Source organism: Salvia splendens, chromosome 1 (genome assembly GCF_004379255.2).
Source record: "Salvia splendens isolate huo1 chromosome 1, SspV2, whole genome shotgun sequence".
Classification (NCBI taxonomy): Eukaryota; Viridiplantae; Streptophyta; class Magnoliopsida; order Lamiales; family Lamiaceae; genus Salvia; species Salvia splendens.
The window spans coordinates 46,034,972-46,057,649 of record NC_056032.1 but is presented as its reverse complement, the minus strand read 5'-3'; the positions used below and the strand labels follow the sequence as shown (position 1 = coordinate 46,057,649).

The 22,678-nt window shown below is 38.9% G+C and overlaps 3 protein-coding genes and 1 pseudogene across 3 annotated transcripts; 2 read left to right on the top strand and 2 right to left on the bottom strand.

The window, feature by feature from the left end:
* Positions 1 to 324: 324 nt before the first annotated feature.
* LOC121792696 lies at positions 325 to 4,301 on the bottom strand (annotated as a pseudogene).
* A 1,682-nt stretch (positions 4,302 to 5,983) lies between these two features.
* LOC121755965 (elongation factor Tu, mitochondrial-like) lies at positions 5,984 to 10,574 on the top strand. The gene is made up of 12 exons (XM_042151418.1): positions 5,984 to 6,213; positions 6,662 to 6,737; positions 6,870 to 6,962; positions 7,057 to 7,131; positions 7,929 to 8,033; positions 8,121 to 8,211; positions 8,299 to 8,504; positions 8,715 to 8,798; positions 9,143 to 9,205; positions 9,283 to 9,345; positions 9,735 to 9,975; positions 10,156 to 10,574. Exons 1-12 carry the CDS (start codon positions 6,044 to 6,046, stop codon positions 10,224 to 10,226), a joined length of 1,338 nt encoding a protein of 445 aa, XP_042007352.1. The 5' UTR covers positions 5,984 to 6,043; the 3' UTR covers positions 10,227 to 10,574.
* A 25-nt stretch (positions 10,575 to 10,599) lies between these two features.
* LOC121755973 lies at positions 10,600 to 13,221 on the bottom strand. Its single transcript, XM_042151429.1, has 5 exons — positions 12,934 to 13,221; positions 12,030 to 12,206; positions 11,588 to 11,940; positions 11,411 to 11,479; positions 10,600 to 11,235 (listed from the first exon to the last, which is right to left on the bottom strand). The coding sequence occupies exons 1-5, from the start codon at positions 13,027 to 13,029 to the stop codon at positions 10,752 to 10,754; spliced, it is 1,179 nt and encodes a 392-aa protein (XP_042007363.1). The 5' UTR covers positions 13,030 to 13,221; the 3' UTR covers positions 10,600 to 10,751.
* A 5,021-nt stretch (positions 13,222 to 18,242) lies between these two features.
* Positions 18,243 to 21,450, top strand: LOC121755955 (BTB/POZ and MATH domain-containing protein 2-like). The gene is made up of 4 exons (XM_042151408.1): positions 18,243 to 18,981; positions 19,385 to 19,733; positions 20,305 to 20,581; positions 21,033 to 21,450. The coding sequence occupies exons 1-4, from the start codon at positions 18,581 to 18,583 to the stop codon at positions 21,209 to 21,211; spliced, it is 1,206 nt and encodes a 401-aa protein (XP_042007342.1). The 5' UTR covers positions 18,243 to 18,580; the 3' UTR covers positions 21,212 to 21,450.
* The last annotated feature ends 1,228 nt before the right edge of the window (positions 21,451 to 22,678 follow it).

Below are 22,678 nucleotides of genomic sequence, written 5' to 3'. Positions count from 1 at the left end.
ACATAGTAAAAATGAAATGAAATAAATTAAAATTCAATAAATTAAAATTCAATACGTGCATTGTGGAAAATGAGAAATACCCTCTTAATTTGTCCGCCATTAAATATCCCGTGTTATCATTTTAGAATAACCATTATTATATGTCTATCTTATTTTACTTTTATTATACTTAGTAATATATTCCACTAAACTCCTTTTATTCACGAAACTAGTACTAATAAATAAAAATGAGATACATTTCACAATTTTTTTCATCCATTTTCATCACATTCGTGCCGATCCCAGATGAAACATTTAATAGCAAACATAGGCGGTAATATTTATTATGTGGTTTATTTTACCTAGTTAGAAGGGAAAAGTATGAAGTAGACTTCGGCGGTGGCGGTGGAACGAGGTAGTTTCCGGTGAGAATTTTGGAAGCAATGTAGTGATTAGCAGCTTCGGTATTGTGATTTCCATCCCAATTAACATACTGAGTTGTGTTGGTGCATGCTTCTCCCTTCACAACACTACAATTCAACACCACACTCTGCCCACACATAACCCTACTATCATAGTTCAATGGCAACCCACCATATCCACAACAAACTCCTAAACCTTCCTTGAAACCTGCATAGTAATATCAATCGGTATTGTTATGGGGCGCAACTAGCATCACACCGAGTTGGTTGGGTCAAGACTTTTGGAACGACACATGTTTTAATGTGAAATTGGTACAGTTCGAGAGATAAGAGAAAAAATATTTGAAATAGTATGGCACGTAATGTTATGTGCGGTGAAAAGAAATCTAGAAATAGAAGTAGCTAGATTGATTTTGAGGGACGAACCAAAACAGTAATACAAGATGAATTTTTAGATAAATTGAATAACATTTACACATAATTATATCTTTTTATATTCTCAAAGCTAATTAATAGTGGCGTGAAGCTATTTGAAACCACGTATGCCATTTGACATTATGTCTTTAATTCTCAAAGGTCTATCATTTTCATCTCTAATTAATGATCTTTTGACATTCATGAAATAAATTAATTAATAATGTAGAATATTGAAGTCTATAAAATTTCATTCAACCCTAAATGTTTAAGAAATATGCATAAGTTCGCCCTGCGCTCCTCACAACACTTGTTAACGCATGAAACGGGCATACAATCTAGATTCATTACCGTATTGAGAATAATTTGCAATGAGGTCGGATTTTATGGCGTAAATATCGACGTACGTGACCTTAGCTTCTGGGAACTCTTGTTGGAACTCGGCACAAAGGGTTTGGAGTTGCAAGTTAAAAAGCCTTGCAGCTTGGTTGTGTGAATCCACGCATTTTAATTTGTCCAATTTTGATTCATCTTGCCCAAATTTAGCTATAATTCTTGGCAAACAACCTAAGGGTCATGTGTTATGTATCCAGAAGTTTCTAGCTCCTTCACTGTACAATTTCTGCAAAATTCAACTATGCCAAACTTTTCGTAGGAGTATTTGTTTATAATCACTAAACTTTTATGTAATCCTGATTTTGTATATCAACTTTAAAATATGTGCGCAAATATTGAAAAAATATTAATCTATTATAATTTTAAAACCAATCAAGACATATTATGTCGCTGGCATGGCTCATGACTTACTTGTGTGACACTTTCCGACGCCAACCAAAACGATATCACATTATAGGTAACGAAACGTTGTCGTTTTATACTAAATTTAATAATACAATTTCATTTCATTTCCTACAATGTGATATCGTCGTTTCCTACAATGTGATATCATTCTAGCTGACGTACGAAAGTGTCGCACAAGTAAGTCACGAGCCATGCCAAAGACATAATCTTGATTGATTTTAAAATCGTAACGGAACAATATTTTTTCAATATTCACGCACATATTTTAAAGTTGATATGCAAAACCACAATATAATGAAATACGTGTATAACCTTTATTCTAAATCGAAATTCGGACAAGATAGTTGGGATTAGGGCAAAAACTTGGTCTTGGGACATGAAACCAAATGCCCCATCCATGTCGTTTTGGCCTATGTCCAACATGTATAGACCCTCTCCAAAGTCATGTGATGAAGGCACAAATTTTCGCAAATTCTTGTCTGGAAAAAGCCCACCATCAAAAATTATTATTCTAAAAAAAATAAATATATTTGAATATATATTGTTGAAATTGAGAGAGTACCCTTAGATATTAAATCAAGAACTCGAGCTTTGAATCTGATGAACTGATCCACTTGAATGTTGAGGGAGAAAGGGCTAATGGCATTGGCTTTGGCAGGGAGAATAGTAGAGCCACCGGTTGCGAAATTGCACCCACTTTTGAAATTTGGTGCACCAATTGAGTCAAGGTATGGGCACATGAATGGCAATCTCATTGCATCCACTACACAACGTATATACCGTTAACGGTAACACTATACTGATAATTTTTTAGTTATATAATGATTATTAATCCTTCTGTTTCACAAGAGTACGAACTTTTGGTTGTGCATGAGTTTTAATGCAAAATTGACAAAGTACGAGAGATATAAAAAGAAAAAGTAATTAAATTATTGTTAGTGGAGAATGAGACTCACCTCATTAGATAAAAGAGTTTTCAAAATTAGAAAGTACATATAATACTCTTGTGAAACAGACTAAAAATAAAAGAGTGCATATTCTTGTGGGACGAGTATAAATTATGAAACTGTATAGTATTGGTTGTCTTGTAATGATATAGTGATAATTTTGTGATCATAGAATGAATATCATATAACACTAGATCGGTTATTCTAAAACACTAAACAACCTCAAAAATATGATTATAGCATAGTTGAAAAAAGGTAAATTGTAATCGCTATAAACCTTGTTAATAATTGTGGTAATTAATGGCCCATTAACTTATTTGTGACTTTATGCTGATATTTAGTCTTAATTCCATATTAACACAGTCTATTTGAATGTGTAGCCTTTTCCTTTTAATAGATAAATAAACAAAAAAATTTGGCGTTTTTCAAATGTTACCAAATTTTCTTGAATAAACAGAAATTAAGTCCACTTCCCGTGAACTTGAATTGGATGCATTTAGTCTCCAATATTAACCATTCTATCACTAGGCTAACACACTTGGCTCGTTTGATAAGAAAGATGAGATATAAGAAGATTTACAAAGTAAGATAAGATATGCGGGTTTTGTGTCAAGATAAGCTCAAATAAGGGTTTTTTCGTTGTTGTTTAGTAGACAAGAAATGATGCAGAAATACTATCCGACAAAATTTGTGAGATACATATCCTTATATTTTGAGGAAAAAAACTGCGGGCTTGGATGAGCCATAGAGGGATACCACATGCTTACATGATAGGTTAACTATGATACCAAACACTTAGTCATATAAGTAGGCCTGTCAAATCGGGTATCCGCGGATACCCGATCCAAAAATTTCAGGTACCTGATCCCGAATTTTCCAAAATCTAATACCCGATACCCGATCCAAAAATTATTTCGGGTATCCAGTCCCGATTGTGGATTTTTTAAATATTTTTTTAAATTATTTTTTTAAGAAGATTAACTACAAAATTTTAGAAATACAAACTTGTAGTTCGAATTTGATACAAACTTGAAGTAGTTCGAGTTTAAGCTAAAAAAAATTACTACTAATTATTAGAAATAAAAAATTTATATCATTCATCCATAATAAACATCACAATTTATACCTTAATCCTAAATGTGACTTAAGAGTGAAGGATTTCAGGAGTACATTTGATTTTTTAAATAATAAAATAGATACATAATTTATTAAATTTAAAAAAAATTAAAAACATCGGGTAATTTGGGTAATTTGGGTATACCCGATACCCAATAATCCAAAAATCCTATACCGAACCCGATCCCGAAACCCGAAAAATCGGGTATTGGGTATCCAATTACCCGATATTTCGGGTTTGGATATCGGGTATCCAATTCCTGGTATCCATTTTGATACCCCTACATATAAGTATCTATATCCAGTCATTACCAGTTTGTCAAGCATGTCCTTACACTTGAATCAACTTTTTATATATATCGACAAAATGATGAAACTTACTGAGAAAATCAGTGGCGAGGCGACCGTCACACAAGCGGCCGGCCGGCTTCTGGAAGAACGTTTGTCCATGAGGCGGGCCGATCGGAAAAGCTATTTCAGCAGCCAGCCCACCAGTGTCCGAATTTGAGTCCCCAAAAATGAAAATTGTACGATAATTCAACTCAAATGGGGTAACTTTTAGAATGTAATGTAAGAGGATTTGGAAAATGATCAAGAATGTGGGGAAAAAATCCATCAACATATTGTAAAAATATGTGATGAGATGAGAAAAAGTGTTATTAGGTTGAGAATATTTGAAGGGAAATATTGATAATTGAGTGGCGTCTTTCAAGGTTAAGAAGCTTCTTTCAACTTTTTTGAATTTCCTTAACTTTCACGATTAAAATAGCTTATGCGAAAGGAAAGAAAGGAAATAAAAAATATTGTCAAAACAATACAAATTTTAAATTCGGTTAAATTACATATTTTAATAATTAAAATTATTGTTGAGAACCATGTATAGAGTCTGAAGAATGTATTTTTATGTTTTATTTTTTCTAGATATATAACTAAAGAAACTAATGTATTAGCAATATAATTAAAAAGCTGCCAAAAATTATTATCGGTTGGGTGAAAAATTGACTGTTACGTAATATTATGATTATAAGAGCATCCACGTCCATGCTCTTGCCATGGAAGTGGGCCCGGATCCACTTTTACTCTCTGCTCTTATGCAAGAGTACAACACTTACATCCATGCTCTTCCGCACACCCACATTCATGCTCTTCCGCAAGAGTATGCTCAAGGGTCCCACCATTCTATTATTCAATTTAAATACTTCAATTACTAAAAACATTTCCACAATATTAAAATGCATTAAAAATATCCGAAATACTATTACAAATTACTAAAAATTTAAAAATTACATAATTAAAATTTTAAAAATTAAAAATTACATAATTAAAATCCTAAAAATTGAGGTTGAGAGAGTTGTTTGGTGTAGTGTGATTTTTTGTGTTGAAATGGAGGTATATATAGACAAAAGTGTGGATTTTGGAATAAAAATAATGAAAAAAATAAATTAAAAGTGTGAAAAAAATGGATATATTTTATTGGGAAGTGGAAAAATATTTTTTTTATTAAATCTGAATTTTCATATTTTTTTGAATTAAAAATAAATAAATAAATAAATGATAAACCAACGGCCAATCAGAGCATGCACGTCGCTGCTAGTGCTCTTGCCATTGGCACGGCGGTGCTCTTAGCTAAGAGCAGGGCCGTGCCGTTGGCAAGAGCACGGCGGTGAGCAGGGTACCCGTCATGCCAATGGCACGGCGCATGCTCTTAGTAAAGAGCACCTATGTGTATGTTTAAATGCCATAATACAGCCACATGAATATTAAACAAACAAGTTTTCTTGATTCATTTAATTTCATTAAAGTTCTCAACAAACAAACAACTTTTGTGATTTTATCAAATTTATTGAAAATTTTAAATTTACACATGTTATCTCAATTTTAGTAGGAATAATTGATTATACCAGCTAGTGGTACTTAATTAACTTAAAACAATAATATTAAATTTTCACTTTTATATTTAACCACCATCTAAGTTCACACGAGTTTGTATTAAAATATAAATATAATTGTCATTTAAATTATATTTTTTATTGACTTTTAGTCAATCCCATAACTCTTAAAATTGGAATATAATTCATAACTTTAACTTTAATTCATGTGATAGTTCATAACTTTTAGTCAAAATTTTGTGTTAGCCCAATCCTAGCCTGAGTTAAGAAATCCAAATTAAAAACCAATTTTCAATTTGGTAACAAATGTTTCAATGTGGGCTTTGCAAGAAGCTAAAAAGCCCATAAAATGGAGCAGGCTGAATACGATGTCGTTTTGTAAAGCCCTAGTTAATTCTAAAACCCTGATCTCATTTTCACTCCATTCTCTCTTTCTCTCTCTCCTCACCACTGACTCAATCAGCTACTGCATCAAATGGCCTCTGTGGCGCTCAGGAACACCAGCTCGAAGCGGCTGTTCACGCTCTCCCCCCAATTATACTCATCATGCTGCCGAGGATCCGCTGTCGCCGCGCCGCTCTCCGTTTCCGATTCGCCGATAATGCCCAATCCGTGGTGGAGATCCATGGCCACCTTTACCCGGACGTAACTTGATTTCCTTTAATTCGCAGCTGTTTTCGTTATTTTTTCTGATATTATTAGCAATTTGTCGCATTGAGCATTCGTATTAACGTGTGGTTGGTTGTTAGAGGGGGTGAAATTTAGAGAGGATAGGGATTTGATTTTGTGTGTATGATCTGTATTGATATGAGTGGGAGGATGCTGCTCTAGTGCAATGGCGAATTGCATTAATTTAGAATATTTGATTTGTTTCCCTTTTTCTGCTATTAGCATTTTGGAGCTTTTTACATTCATATTAACGTGTGGTTGTGGGGAAATTTATGGTGATGACATTTAAAGAGGATGAGGATTAGATTTTGTGCATCTGATCTGTATTGGGATAAGTGGAGGGTGAATAGTGGAATCGTGAAACTTTTGCTCTAGTAAAATGCTGATTTGCATTGATTTAGTGAATTTTGATTGTTGATGACAGAAAACCACATGTCAATGTCGGAACCATTGGGCATGTTGACCATGGGAAGACCACCTTGACTGCGGCTATTACCAAGGTAGGATTTGAAAGGAATCGGAGAATTTAGCTTGTATTCGTTGTTTGTTTGTATTTTTTGTAAACTGTGGTAGTACGCGTAGCTCTCAACTTCTCATGCCTGTTGGAATTCCTTTGCTTTATGTGGATAAAGGTCTTAGCAGAAGAAGGGAAGGCAAAGGCTATTGCCTTTGATGAAATTGATAAAGCCCCTGAAGAGAAGAAGAGAGGGATTACAATTGCTACGGTGGGCTCTTATTTACCTTTATGTACTTTGATTTTCCACTAGATTTATATGCAAGTATACTTCTATTGTCTTAATGTGTATGTACTTGTTGCAGGCTCATGTCGAGTATGAAACTGTGAAGAGGCATTATGCTCATGTAGATTGCCCAGGTCACGCTGACTATGTTAAGGTGAGATATAAAAGATTTACTTTTTTTGTAAATTGGAGCAAATTTTTATTAATGCTTTGATTTAATTAATACTTACCTTTTCTGGTTATTTGGTGATCTTTAAATTATACTGTATATAAATGTGTCTGGAGATAATACTGCGATCCTAGCTATGTGTTTGATAAGTTTTCTGATAAACATCCTTTATTATGAGTCAAAGTCACATTTTCACATGGAGATTTAGCTTTCTTAGTTCCCTTGCAGTTAACTTTGCTTGTCTACGAATTTTTTTGTGTCCTCCATCCCAACCAGAATAGAAATTATTATAATGAAGACACTGTTTGCATGCTATGAAATCGTTCTTGTCAGAAGTTTGGCGATGTACTCAGTTACTTATTGACTATTTTGATTTGGGCTTTATCTCCCGTTCTTGACTAATGATCCGTGTTATATATTCTCTGTTGATAAAACATCCTGTAAAGATTTTATGTACGGAACACATCCTGGGTATATGTTCTCTAGGTTTCCTTGCAGCAATTTTTACCTTAGATAAAAAAATGTGCATATCTAAGTAAAACCTAGATACAGGGCTTGCTATGTAAATTAGTGAAATCTTCCAATGCATGATGTGAAATTTGAGTTATTAGATGAAATTGGAAATGTTTATCTGTTTAAACTTTAAAGTGCTAAATCAAATAATTTTTAATGGCCTGTGCTTAAATTTGAAATGAATTTCAGGGCAAATGTTCTGTATCTGCTGTTCTAATAATGTTGTTTTTGGTACTCATTATGTTAAACAATTGTTCAACAATAACCAGAATATGATTACTGGAGCTGCACAAATGGATGGGGGTATTCTTGTTGTATCTGCACCGGACGGACCAATGCCACAAACTAAGGAACACATTCTGCTTGCTCGCCAGGTTTTGATTTTGAAACTGACATTTGAATAGAAAAACCTTACTTGTTGCTGCTTGGTTTGTGCTATAAACCGTTACACATTAATGCAGGTTGGTGTGCCATCACTTGTATGTTTCCTGAATAAGGTTGATGCTGTTGATGACCCAGAACTGCTGGAACTTGTGGAAATGGAGCTACGTGGTAAGTCACAATATAGAAAACAGTTTTTGTGATCCTTAACAGATAGTGACTGCTACTTTACTTTGACATCACCTAAAATACTTGCAGAATTGCTTAGCTTTTACAAGTTTCCCGGGGATGACATTCCTATTGTCCGAGGATCAGCCTTGTCTGCATTGGAGGGTAAAAATGAAGAAATTGGGAAACAGGCAATTTTGAAGTTAATGGATGCTGTAGACTCCTACATTCCCGATCCTGTACGCCAACTTGAGAAATCTTTCTTGATGCCCGTTGAAGATGTTTTTACCATTCAGGTGATAGTCATTCTTTGCTAAACCATCCTTATCAAAATTTCCTAATTGTTCTTTACAAAATGTATTTTAAAATCGACTAATCAAACGTATGAGTCAGGCATTACTGTAGTATCTGTTTTGCTGATTATAAAGTGCAAAGTTTTCTTGAAAATACTTTAACTTCCTTGTACCCTTTTGTAATCTTGTTGTCTTCATCCTTGCATTCCAAAGGGGCGTGGAACTGTGGCAACTGGCCGTGTGGAACAGGGTATAATCAAACCTGGGGAGGAAGTGGAAATTTTAGGGCTGTCGCAGGTGAGTAATCAGATTTGTGTGGAGGCTCTCTTTCTCTCTCTCATGATTAATTGTTATACTACTACATTTAAAATCATACCTCCTTTTGGTTTCACTGCTAGCTCCATTATGCCCTGTTTTTTTTCAATCAAGTGGAATTTTATACTTACTATTGATAGGAAAAATTTTAATATTATATACTCCTGAAATCTCCTTGCTGCGTAATGTCCGGTGATCTTTTTCAAAACAGTTTTATTACATGGTATTAAATGGGTTTCTGAATTCTTATGTACTGTTAAATTAGTAATATGTTCAATTCAACAACATACAAAACTGACATTTGTATGTATCTCTCTCTTCTACAGAATAAACTTAAAACTACAGTAACTGGTGTAGAGATGTTCAAAAAGACGCTTGATAATGGCCAGGTAAGGATTTAATTATTGTTTGCTTTTCACCTTGTATTGACGTGTTGCATTTGTTGACAAAATTTACCTTTTGCTAGGCTGGAGACAATGTGGGTCTGCTTCTACGTGGTTTGAAACGTGATGATGTCCAAAGAGGGATGGTTAGTTCCACTCTCAAGAAATTGTGTTTTTCATACAAAAACTGTCACTTGAAATTCCTGCCTTGATATTGCTATCAGTGTTTTTACAATTCCGTTTTTTTTTCTAATTCTAAGGTAGTTGCCCAGAGAGATTGATAGACATTCCAAGAAATTAGAACTGCTTCTATAAAAGAAAAATATTCTATAACCCAGTAGTCCTGTCTTATACTAATGTGCTTCGTTAAAAATAAAATTGCCATCTGCCTAACCATAGCAGTACCCTACCAAGGTGGTGGTAGTATCCAAGTTGATAATTTCATGGCCCCACGTTTGAAAGTTGACACTCAATAAAACTCCTGCCTATACTAACACTCTTCTTTGATTGATTTACTTGCGGGTCTTTTGTTTAGGTGATTGCAAAACCAAATACCATTAAGACATACACAAGATTTGAGGCAGAGATATATGTCCTCACAAAGGAGGAAGGTGGTCGCCATACTGCTTTCTTCTCGAATTACAAACCTCAATTCTACTTGAGAACAGCTGATGTCACTGGTAAAGTTGAGTTGCCCGAAAATGTGAGGATGGTTATGCCCGGGGACAATGTAACTGCTGTCTTTGAGCTCATCTATCCAGTTCCTCTCGAAGCAGGTATCCAATTTTGTCTATTTTATGGATGCCATGATTTATGTAGTAGTATAATATTTTTCTGGTCTATATTAATCTGGAATGCCACTCAATTCCTTAAACTCAAATTTGTAAAAACTATAGTTACCTTTGTTCCCAACATTCTTGATCCATCGATTTATGATATTGTTTTGAAAATGGCAGGACAAAGATTCGCCCTGAGGGAAGGTGGCCGGACTGTTGGGGCTGGAGTTGTTTCAAAGGTTATGAGTTGATGTTTCAAAGGTTATGAGTTGATGCAGTTTATACGCGATGAAACGAGTCGAGACGATTTAATTTACCATGTATGCCTTTTGTCATGACACAAGGGATTGCCTACGAAGAGCTTTAGCTGAAAATAGGTCATTAAAATGGTGCTCACTGGCACTTTTTTTTTGCAAGCTGATGCATTTAGAAACTAGGAATTTAGTAAATTTAATAATTAATTTTTTCTCTGCATTGCATTGGTAACTTTACTATGCTTTGCCTTGAAAATTTGAGGTGGTCAAATGAGTTGATACTACTCTACTGTTTTTGTATTGAAATCAATTTCATTATAATAGTTTCTTGGTTTTGTAGCAAAATCAAGTGAAATCAAATGCTCTATAATTAGTACTCGATGGATTTTTATTAGTTATAATTCCATTGTTTCTTTGTTTATACACGAGATGCATTAGAAAAGAGCACGACTAGTTGGTAAGATGAATCTCTTTAAACCAATAGGTCGGGGGTTCGAACCACATGCCTCTTCATTTCTCGGGCTAGGCCACCTTGAGGGCGACAACGGCGACCAATGTGATCACCCTGAAGTAGATGTCTTTCAAGTTCCTGTCCAAAGCACTCACCATCTCCTCTTCCTTGACGTCGCCTTTGCTGGATGTTTTGCTGATCGAGACAACCGTATCCCTCAGCCTGTTGACGGCCCAAGCGAGCCAGACAAGACCTAAGCCCAATCCAGTGCTTAGAATCTTGGACGCGCACAAGGGCAGCTGGCTGTAGGCTGCTCTGCAGAGAACGGATAAGACTACAGCAATGCCAGTCCCGGCAATACTGGCCGAGAACTGATTAAGGAGTCGGGGTAGCTGGGGACCGGATTTCTTCAACGAGAGGATTGTGTTCCCACCCGGCTGCTTCCTGTCCATAATAACGGATAGAAGACTTTCGCAAGCGTGAAGATAGCTGCTGCTGTAGGAATCCCTCGTTGTTTTCTTCTTCCGTGGTGTCTTTTCCTTCACCTTATCATTGCTGGAAAAAAAAAACGAGCTTACGTGAGCAACGGACAATTTTGCATATCAATCGAACAATATACGTACTTGTTGCTTCAGCACGAGATACTTAAAGATCATTAAGATGTTCTCGTCAGTCTAGCAACTTCGATGCTAAAAGAGCTCGATCAATGTAATGCAAACGCGATCTTTACCTCTTGGGAGACATAACTTTCTCAGTCGCGAGTTTTGATGCATTAGTACTAGCACTTGCTTTTCTACGCCTGTCAAATTGAGAAGAAACACCGGTGAGATTCAATCTAACTTCACATGACAATATCTCATCGAGACGACACGTTGAAGACAAGCTAAGTAGCTGGTGCGAAGAATACCATTCGAAATAAGGGACCAGCATCGTCTGCCTACTTGATTTATTCATTTTCTTCAGTGAATGAATGTCGGAGATTATTGTAAGCATATCAGCCATTTCAGTGCCGGTGTAGCTTCTATCTTCAGCCAAGTCCAACGACGGTTCCTTGAGAAAGAGCTCCCCAGTTGGATATATAAGAGGCAAATCTGCTATCAGCGACTGAGGTCCCGCTAGATCATAGAGCATCGACAAATTTAGCAACGGATCTTCTTCTTCAACTGATCCAGAGGCAAGTAGCTTCAAGATCTTCTCCTGCTTTGCACATCGTTCGACAATCCCAGAGCCAGAAGGCACGGAATCAAGACTGGTGTCTGTCTTCAAAAAGTAATCAGTATAAATGTCAATACCATCAAACTCCAAATTATTGCATTCTTGACTGTGCATAACAAGTCAGATATACGAACCTTGAAACTCAACGACTGCATGCTTCCTACACGTCGAGCCAAATCCGAGTAAGTGATTGGATCAAATAATCCACTAGGGGATCTCCACTCCTCCTTGTGCAGCCCACTTAGATTGAACAAAAGGGGATCAACAAGGTCCTGTCTCGACCCGTTGTAGGGGAGGAAATGGTGAAATTCCTGCAACAGGCGGTATATATGAAATCAACAACACGAGAAGTCATAAGCAAGAGATCAACACTTCACAACAGATAATAAGGAACACATTCGTGCTCGTGCAGAAAAGGCAGTCTCGCGATACTGATGACTTCAAGATGCCTAACCACGAACAAGATATAGGCATATAGCTAGACAAAGAATATACACATGCCTTCACAACAAACGGTACTACACGAGAAGTCATATGCAAGAGATCGACAATCCAAAACGGATACGAATGATCAACACATTTGTGCTAGTGCAGAAAAGGCAATCACATGAAACTGAGGACTTCAAGATGCCTAAACACGGACGAGATATAGCTAGACGAAGAATCTATACATCCCTTCGCAACCCGATGAACTCAAAAAGGCAGAGACCGATGCGAAAGGAACATACATATATGCAACTATGCAAGAAACACATCAGAGTGCCGAATTATTGCTCAAAATATGCAACACACACACACACACACTTATAGTGCTTCAAAACAATACTTCACTGCAAATGAGGATTGAGGCTTAAACAACATAACCATGGGAAAACAGTTCAATCAATTTCATATTGAAGAAGATATCAAATTCTATCAACCAAAAAAAAATATTGAATCAACAATTGAATCATCACCAATTCACCATAGCACACTCAAAGCCTAATTCAACTCCTCAAACACACTAAAACAAATTAAAAATAGGGATAAGATCCTCACATCGGAAACCCTAATTGGAGCAAGTTCTTGATGGGAAGCAACCCCCAATCCGGGAGGGTGGCAGCCATGCGAAGCCATCAAACACAGCTCCGCCATCTCTCTCTCCCTCCCTCAAGAAAACCCCAAATTGGAAAATGAAGACATAATCTTATAATGGGCTGAGCTTATTTTGGCTTTTCCTCCGCCGCACCTCAGATTTGGCCGAGATTTTTATTCCAAAACCGAGGCCTCTTATGATTTCGAGTTGTTGATAATGCGAAATTTGATTCGGTGATTTTATGTGAATCAAGATCGAAATGAGAGGCTGTGGTGCCAGCACACCTCCGGATTCCAGCCTGGATTTCCGAATTCGGACAAAGATTTGTACTAGCCTTCATTTGTTGGTTGTAAATTGGAATCTTTCGACCCCAGCCGTCAATTTATGGATTCAAATTAGATTCAAGACTTCAAGTTGTCTCTGTATAGTTCTATTTATTTTTATTTAAAGTTATCTTTTTCATATTAATATGAACTTTGATAACTTGTAACCAATGTGTACACGAGATTTTATTAGGTGGGATAAATATATTGAGATAACGTTGTTTTCATTTTTATGGTATAAACTATAATTAATCAGAGTGAGGTTACTAAAAAAAATATAGATTATAATTTGTTGTAATGTTTATGCTCTTACATCTAAATACTACGTTCAATCTTCACAAACTGTCAGTAATTATTAAACTTACTACCTCCGCCCCCTAAAATTGTCCCACTTTGACATATCACGGGTTTTAAGAAATGTAATGAAAAGTAAATTGAAAAAGTTAGTGGAATGTGAGTCCTACTTTTAGAGTATCCCCATCCGTGCTCTTGCCAACGAACACGGATGTGGGCCGGACCCACTTTTACTCCCTGCTCTTAGGCAAGAGCACAACACCCACATTCGTGCTCTTCTTCAAGGACATGCTCAAAGGTCCCACCATTCTATTATTCAATTTAAATAAAAACATTTCCACAATATTAAAATGCATTAAAAATACCCAAAATACTATTACTAATTACTAAAAAAATTAAAAATTACATAATTAAAATCCTAAAAATAAAAAATTTCATAATTAAAGTCTTAAAAATTAAAAATTACATAATTTAAATCCTAAAAATTAAAAATTATATAATTAAATTCATAAGTGGCCGAATTTCGTACAAATGGATGATGAATGTTTGTATTTATAGATGATTTTGAGATTAAATTTTTTAAAAAAAATTCAAAAAAACGGTAATAAAACGGCTATATTTTTTGGAATCCGATTTTTTTTATTTTGGTATTATTTTTATTTTTTTTAAAAAAAGAAAAAAAATGCCAACGGCCAATAGAAACGTGCCACGTCGCCCTGCTCAGCGGCATGGACGTGCTCGATGCATCGAGCAGTGCCGTGTCAGCGGCAAGAGCGCAGCAGCGGACAGGGGTGTCCATGCCAGCGGCACGGACGGACGGACGTCACCGCTGCGGATGCTCTTATATGAGTATTAGTTTTATAATAAAATATGAGTAGGAATGAGTTAGTGGAATATGCGGTTCACTACAAAAAATGGTAAAAGTGAAATGAGACAAATTTTGTGGGACTGACGGAAATGGAAAAATGGGACAAACTTTCAGAGACGGAGGTAGTAGTATTTTTTATATCTTATCATTCCAATTTTATGTACCTTTTTATTTAATTATCTATCGATTCAACCCAATTAAATTAATAAATACAACTTTTTTCTAATTCTAGTATCAACCCGAGATGGATCACTTAAATAATAATGGATGAAAATGTACAAATAAAGATTTCAATTGTTTAGATTCGGTCGTTCATCACCATTCTAGTTGAATGTGAAGTTTATAAAGCTTTCAACCCGATTACTCACCGTGCTAGACTATCCAAAATCCGAGCTTATATTATAGATTTACAATTCAATGACAATTTTCTATGTTATACTAATATCAATGTATATCAATATTAGGGCATCAGCAGTGGGGCGCCCTAAGGCGCGCCCTAAAGCCCGCCCTATGCACCGTCACGTCAGCATTTTATCCTCCTACCATTTCACCTGCAGTGGGGCGCCCTAAAGGGCGCCTTATATAGGTTTTACTATTGTTTTGTTAATTAGTTTAAATGTTTTCATATATATAAATGCAAACTAATTAAAAAACACAATGATTAAATAAAAAACGGCAAATACTACATTGTTTAAAAAAAATTACACGGGTTAGAAATAAAAAAATTTTGATTACTCTACAAAAGCCCCAACTTCCGGCGCGGCTCATCGATCAACCCCTGGAGGTATTCGGCTCTGGCCGGGTCCGTACACTTCATGAGGGCGTTATACGTGTCCAACAACGTCCGCGCCATCGAGGCCGTTGCCAACTCCGCGTAGGCAAGTGCCGACGGGGTCGTGGTCGGGATCGGCGATGGAGGGGCAGCCGCGGCTTGCGAGGAGGATGTCGCCTTCGCCTTTGTTCTTCGCAGCCTTGACGCCTACGGGACTCCGAGAGGACATCGGTGTGCCGGATCTCTCATCCTCCGTGTACGTCCAGTTGATGTCCACCGGATATGTGTCGCTTTCGCGGCTCGTGTAACCACCAGTGTCGGTGGTCTTCGTCCTCTTTTGTCGCACCGGTGCGCAGAATCCCGCCTTGAAACTTATGCTTGTCCTTCAAGAGCGCCCAGACATTAAAAAATGCTTGAAGTCGCCGTACATGGACTGGTACGACAACAACGCTCTATCGCGCACATGGCTCAGGCTCTCGCCGCTTCCCTGCTCCCTCGAGCACTTCTCGTATTCCGCCGCGAACAGGTTGACTTGCTTCTTAACCTAATCCCAGTGCTTGCGGAGCTGCTCCCTATGGCGCTTGTACGCGCTCGGCGGCTTCGCCTCATTGTAGCGCTCGGCGATGCACTCCTAGTACGCAAGCTGCTTTTGGTTGTTCGCGAATACCGAGTCCTCTGAGATATCCACCCAACACCTCGCCAAGATGATGGTTTCATCCGGTTGGTAGTTCGTCCTCCCGGGGGCGTACTCTTCATTCGTTGCCGAAGGTGGCAACTTGTACGCCCGTTACTTGATCCGCTTCTTTCTGGCGGGGGCGGCAGCGGCGGAGGGGCGAGTTGGAGACGTCTCTATGTCAGACAGACCGTACGAATCCGTACTGAATTCGGGATCGTACTGCATGTCGGGGTCGAACGACCGATATTCATCAGGTTGTGTACCCGGCCAACGTGCACCACCTCCAAACATCAGCGATCATGTTGTGCATGATAATACATGCGTACATGACATCAGCGATGATGTTAATATACCACATCCGTGATGGACCCTTCACTGCCGCCCATCAAGCCTGGAGCACACCAAATGCCCGCTCCACATCCTTGCGCGCTGGCTCCTGACGACCCGCAAAATAGATCTTCTTTTCTTCTGTTGCGCATCTGATCGTCTTCACAAAGACTGGCCACATAGGGTATATCCCATCCGCTAAATAATAGCCCATATTGTGCTGGTTGCCGTTGGCGACGATACTGACGGCCGGACCAACGCCCATGTACTGCTCGTTGAAAAGGGCGACGACTGGAGGACGTTGATGTCGTTGTTAAACCCGACTACTCCAAAATACGCATGCCAAATCCACAGCCGGTAGTTAGCTACCGCTTCAAGGATCATCGTGGGATTCTTGCCCTTGAAACCGGTAGTGTACAGCCCTTTCCAGGCGGTGGGGCAGTTCTTCCACTCCCAATGCATACAATCTATGCTGCCCAACATTCCCGGAAACCCGTGCTGACTCCCGTGCATATCCATCAGAGCCTGGCAATCTTCGGGGGTAGGCTTCCGAAGATAACTATCCCCGAATATTTCCCTAACGCCCTCACAAAAATACTGCAGACATTCGCTGGTAGTCGTCTCCATGATGTGGAGGTATTCATCGAACATGTCGGTCGCACCTCCGTATGCCAGCTACCTGATTGCGACAATGCACTTCTAAATGGGCGTGTAGCCGGGTTTACCAACCGCATCCTCCCTCATCCTGAAATACTTGTATCGATTCTCTAAAGCGCCCATGATACGCAAAAATAGCGGACGACGCATCCTATAACGTTGCCGGAACAGGTTCTCCCCAAACCGCGGCTCCAGAGCGAAGTAGTCCTCATACAACCGACGGTGTGCAGCGATGTGGTCCCCGGGTACTATAGCTCGATGATGGATGGGTCGAGGTACCGCCGGTTGCTGCTGCTGCAAGGCCGCTTGTATCAAGCGATTTATCTCCCTGGACGTAACGGCCCGCACCTCTTCGTTAATTTGCCGGCGCCAGTCATCAGTACCCTACCACTACCACCCGTACCACTACCAATATCACTAGCCATTTTGGATATACTAAAAGAAACGTAGAGAGAGAAACTCGTTAAAACAAGTGGTGCGAATAAAATGAAGTTCAACGAGCCGTATATATAGAGTTTTTTTAATTAAAAATCGGGACGTCCATCGTGACACTGCAATGGCGGACGTCCCGACAGACGTCGTCGGAAAGCCACGGAACTCCGTTGTCCGCAAGCGACGTCCACGTCCGCCGGGTTGACGCCTAATGGCGGACGTCTCACTTGGACTCCGACGTCCCGCCGCTGTCGGATGTTCTTAGAGCATCTCCAATGGCGGACGTCGGGTCGGACGTCCGCGACGGGCGACCGGGACGTCCGCCATTGTGGCGTCGAAGGTCGGATACGGACGTCCCGTGAGGACGTCGCGTGTCCTCGGACGTGCGGGCGACGGGCGGGCGGACGTCCGCCACTGTGGACTGGGTCGGATGTCCGGTAATTAATTTTTTTTTTAAAACTCTATATATACGGCTCGTTGAACTTCATTTCATTCGCACCACTTGTGTTAATAAGTTTCTCTCTTCTTTTACTACATATTTCATTTCTACTTAATGGAGAACGATAGGAACTCCCGTGTCAAAATTATAATTCCGTTACGTATATTTGTGAATTTGTGATTTTTTTTATTGCGAGAAGTCCTAGTGAGAAGGGCGATGGGAAGGGCGGATTGTGAAGGGGATGTCTTAGTGACGTGGCAGTGGGATGGGAAGTCCTAGTGACGTAGCAGGAGGTGTTTTTGGGATGTACTAGTGGATGTCCGAGTGGGACATCCTACCACTGGAGATGCTCTTAGCTCATTATGTGAACACAACCAACATGGAAGAAATGAACCAATGAGACGTCGCCAAGTAAGACAGAGACTAATCAAAAAAGCAATTTATAGCTTCCACTCCATTTCTATTTATAGCAGTGGTCTCTTTGACCACTTTCTTTCTCTATAAAACCATCTCCTCTTTCTCTCTCTACAACTAGAATAGCTCCGGCCTTCGTCGTCGGCTCCATTCGGGAATCGAGGAATTTCTCGCGTCAATCTCAATTCAATCACAAGAAGAAACCCGAGAATTCCTCGCAATCGCCCCCGGTAAACCCTAAAATTTGATTATCTGCACTCCACTTCCAGTTTAAATCCCCCCAATTAACCTAGATCTGTCCCCAATCCCCCCTCCGGATCGTAATTATCATAATCTGGCCGAGAAAATCCCGATTGAGTTACATTTCTAGGTAAATATCGATTAATTGGTGTAGAATCCCAATCGCGGATGGGCAGGTTTGACAAGGAAACAGCGGTGCCCTCGTCGTCGCCGGCGGATACGACGTCGACGTCGATGACGGAAACGGTTAATGGCTCGCACGATTTTAAGATCACGGGGTATTCACTGTCGAAGGGGATTGGGATTGGGAAGTACATAGCGTCGGATACGTTTATGGTTGGTGGGTATTCGTGGGCGGTTTATTTTTATCCGGATGGGAAGAGCGCGGAGGATAATGCTACTTACGTTTCGCTTTTCATCGCGTTAGCTAGTGAGGGAACCGATGTGAGGGCACTCTTTGAGCTGACTCTGTTGGATCAAAGTGGAAGGGAGAGGCACAAGGTTCATAGCCATTTCGGTAGGGCGTTGGAGACGGGACCGTATACTCTAAAATACCGAGGCAGCATGTGGTGGGTTTTCGATTTTATATTAGTGAGTTCTTGCTGTCAATTTCTTTTATAGATTGTGAGATGTAATTGAATGCGAACTGTGGTTTATTGCATGTTATTAGTGAAGTTTATACAGGAAAAATGAGATGGGCTAGTTGGACAAGTATTACCTTCTGCTTTTGTATGTGGTGTATCTTATGTGTTTTTGTTTTCATTGAGTATTCGGTGGTAACTGTCTTAGCAATATGTTTTGTCTCTTTGTATAATGCTAGTAGTTCACGGCACTATTTGTTGACAATTCATGAAGAGTTCAAACTTTGTTGATTGTGGTATATGACATATATTCGAGTAAATGCAAAGGGACAATGTAATGTGTTTTTAAAAAGTAGAGGATGGTAAGTTTAAAGCTCAAATTTGGCTGTAGGGGTTACAAACGGTTTTACAAGAGGACTGCTCTGGAAGCATCTGATTACCTGAAGGATGATTGCCTTCACGTGCATTGCTGTGTTGGTGTTGTTAAGTCTCACACGGAGGGACCTAAGATCTACTCGATTCCTGTTTCCCCATCAAATATTGGCCTGCATTTTGGGCAGCTGCTAGAAATTGGAAAAGGGACTGATGTAAATTTTGAAGTTGATGGAGAAACTTTTTCTGCTCATAAGTTGGTCCTTGCTGCGCGATCACCTGTCTTCAGAGCTCAATTATATGGTCCAATGAAGGATCAAAATACGGACTGTATAAAGATTGAAGATGTGGAGGCACCTGTATTTAAGGTATCCTGCAAATGACTTTCATATTATATAATATTGGATATTCTTTTGTGCTTGCGTTACAAATCTTAATCTGAATTTTATGTTGTCCAAATTTTTTGTCACTTGCAAATCAAGAAACCATTGCATAGGCAGAGCTTCCTCTTCTACTATTTAATTGGCCGAGCTTATAAGCTATTCTAAAATGCTTTTGAGTTAAGCACCTCTCTTCCGATAAACAGTGTAAAGTCGCACATATTTCCTTGCACTTTGTCCTTATATGGTTTATATGGCTCATCCTTTTCACACAACCATGATGTACTCAGTGATCACTTTCTGGTGCCAGTAGTTGTGTGATGGAAATGGCATAAGTATCTCACTTTCTGTATATGTAAAAATGAAGTAGATACATTCATATATGAACCAGCATTTTCTATTGAATGGAATTTGGTGAATTTTTTCCTTGAGTGATGCATCTAGCATGTATGAGAACCATGAGAGAGATGCCTCTTGGAGAACTTACATGTTATTTGAAACTTTTTATTGCTGCTATGTGTTATTAACAATCAGTATTTTTATTTTCCCTACCTTGCAGGCCCTGCTCCATTGGATGTACTGGGATGCACTTCCTGATTTTGAAGAGCTTACTGGACTGAACTCAAAAGGGGCCTCGAGCTTGATGTCTCAGCATATGCTTGCTGCTGCTGATCGGTATGGTTTAGACAGGTTGAGGTTGCTCTGTGAGGCCAAACTTTGTGAGGATGTTGCCATCAATACTGTTGCAACTACATTAGCACTTGCAGAACAACATCATTGTTTCCAGCTTAAATCTGTCTGTCTCAAGTTTGTTGCTCTTCCTGAAAATCTTAGAGGTAAATCTTGAGATTGCAATGTATTTTAGTTACGAAATATAACATGAACTGCACAGATTTGGATGCACCAGGGATCTAGTTACTTTGGCGCAAATAATTATGTCAAAAATAGTGTTTTGAAGTGATAGTGCTGGGCTTTAATCTACTATTAGCTATAAAATCTTACATTTGATCATTGTGCATATGCATGTGGACCAATAGAAAGTAATCTGAATTTCTGATGCACCTTGAGGTTCTTATAGTTTTGTGGTTGCCCGAGTCCCTAAGATTGCTGTGTACTGAGAACCAAGAATTTTTTGGTGTATTTTTCTTCTTGAACATTGCAGAATGATTTGTCTTCTTAAATTGATCAAATCGATTTTTGATATTTCATTGTAGTATATTAGAGCAAGATAATCTTAAAATCCTAATGCTGCAAATGGCCTCTGATAAGTTTGATCGCCTTTTGCAGCTGTCATGCAGACGGATGGTTTTGACTACCTTAAAGAAAGCTGCCCACACGTGCTCACCGAATTATTGGAGCATGTTGCCAGGATCAACGAACACTCCATTAGTGTTGGCAAGGTAGGGATCGACGGTATTCTAGATGGAGGTGATGTCAATGGCAGACGCATCAAGCAAAGAATGTAAGAAGGTCGCGATTGCCTAATGATTCCCAATAGGTGAGTAAGAAAATACATTAGATCCTTATTTAGGGTTTACTAGAAATATGTTGTCGGCCTGCTGGTCGTGTTCGATACAGGTGTAAATGAACTACTCAACGGCCTCTGCCATTGAAATTTGTAAGATGTGTATGGTTCCCCTTGCTAAATTTGTAAGATCTGTGATTCATATTTTCTCCCCACCTTTTTGCTGCCTGCTGTTTCTCAGTCTCTGCCAGTAATTTGTTGTACTTCTTTCTTATTTTTTTGGAGAGAAGTATTTTGTTGTTGTATATTTTATGACGTCATCCAGTCCCAAATTTTGCCATTAAAGCAGTCCCATTTAAATTCCCAAATTACGTAAGTGAAAGTGGTGTGAGCATGACATTTTTATTGTACTAATAACAATAGAAAAAATAACGAAAGGAAATGTAAAAAGTTCAAAATTGGACCAATAGACAAAAAAGGGCATTAAAATTAACTCCAAAATGAATTTAATAAAAAACAATTCAATGTGTCTGTAGCGATACTAAGAGCAGTCTCAGCCTACATCGCGATCGCTGTTAGGATTGGCCTTATTTTTCATGTTACTTTAATTAATTACTCTTTTTGTCCCACGATAAGAATCCAATAAGAATCCTGAGTACGTCCACAATAAGAGTCATATTTCACTGTCACATATTCCTCTAACTTATTCCACTCATATTTTGATATGAAAATAATATATTTAAGTAAGATTCATATTCCACTAATTTATTTAACTCATTTTTTATGTTTCTTAAAATTTGTGCCTAGGACTTCTATGGTGGGATAGAGAGTATCAATTTCAATTTTTAGTATCTAGTGTAAAGTACTCCTATTGCTATGTTTAAACTCTTAGAGCATCTCCTATGGCGCCCCTCCGGTAGGACGTCCGGTCGGACACCGGGAAGGGCGACGGGACGTCCGCCGTTGGGAGGTCGGAGGTCGGATACGGACGTCCCGTGAGGACGTCGGGTGTCCTCGGACGTCCCGGGGACGGGCGGGTGGACGGGCGCCACTGTGGCGAAGGTCGGACGTCCCGGTCGGACGTCCGATATTTGATTTTTTTTTTTAAATTCTATATATACGGCTCGTTGAACTTCATTTCATTTGCACCACTTGTGTTAACAAGTTTCTCTCTTCTTTTACTACAAATTTCATTTCTACAAATTAAATTATTGTGATTTTTTAATTGCGGGATGTCCTAGTGGGAAGGGCGATGGGAAGGGCGGATATGCAGGGCATGTCCTAGTGATGTGGCAGTGGGGTGGGATGTCCTAGTGACGTGGCAGGAGGTGTTTTTGGGATGTCCTAGTGGATGTCCGAGTGGGATGTCCGCCCACTGGAGATGCTCTTAACTAAATTTCATCAATGCTATTCCAACGTTTTAATTGATTCAAAAAGTTGGCATAAAATGAACCAATGAGACATTGCC

What these genes read in the sequence shown, in the direction of transcription:
- LOC121755965 (XM_042151418.1), top strand. Translation starts at nt 6,044, where the DNA reads ATGGCCTCTGTGGCGCTCAGGAACACCAGCTCGAAGCGGCTGTTCACG. An exon ending in AGACGCTTGATAATGGCCAG is followed by an intron (nt 9,206 to 9,282) that starts GTAAGGATTTAA and finishes ACCTTTTGCTAG; the next exon opens with GCTGGAGACAATGTGGGTCT. An exon ending in TCCAGTTCCTCTCGAAGCAG is followed by an intron (nt 9,976 to 10,155) that starts GTATCCAATTTT and finishes TGAAAATGGCAG; the next exon opens with GACAAAGATTCGCCCTGAGG.
- LOC121755973 (XM_042151429.1), bottom strand. Translation starts at nt 13,029, where the DNA reads ATGGCGGAGCTGTGTTTGATGGCTTCGCATGGCTGCCACCCTCCCGGA. An exon ending in CTGGTCCCTTATTTCGAATG is followed by an intron (nt 11,480 to 11,587) that starts GTATTCTTCGCA and finishes TCAATTTGACAG; the next exon opens with GCGTAGAAAAGCAAGTGCTA. An exon ending in AAAGTTATGTCTCCCAAGAG is followed by an intron (nt 11,236 to 11,410) that starts GTAAAGATCGCG and finishes TTTTTTTTCCAG; the next exon opens with CAATGATAAGGTGAAGGAAA.
- LOC121755955 (XM_042151408.1), top strand. Translation starts at nt 18,581, where the DNA reads ATGGGCAGGTTTGACAAGGAAACAGCGGTGCCCTCGTCGTCGCCGGCG. An exon ending in AAATACCGAGGCAGCATGTG is followed by an intron (nt 18,982 to 19,384) that starts GTGGGTTTTCGA and finishes ATTTGGCTGTAG; the next exon opens with GGGTTACAAACGGTTTTACA. An exon ending in TCTTCCTGAAAATCTTAGAG is followed by an intron (nt 20,582 to 21,032) that starts GTAAATCTTGAG and finishes CGCCTTTTGCAG; the next exon opens with CTGTCATGCAGACGGATGGT.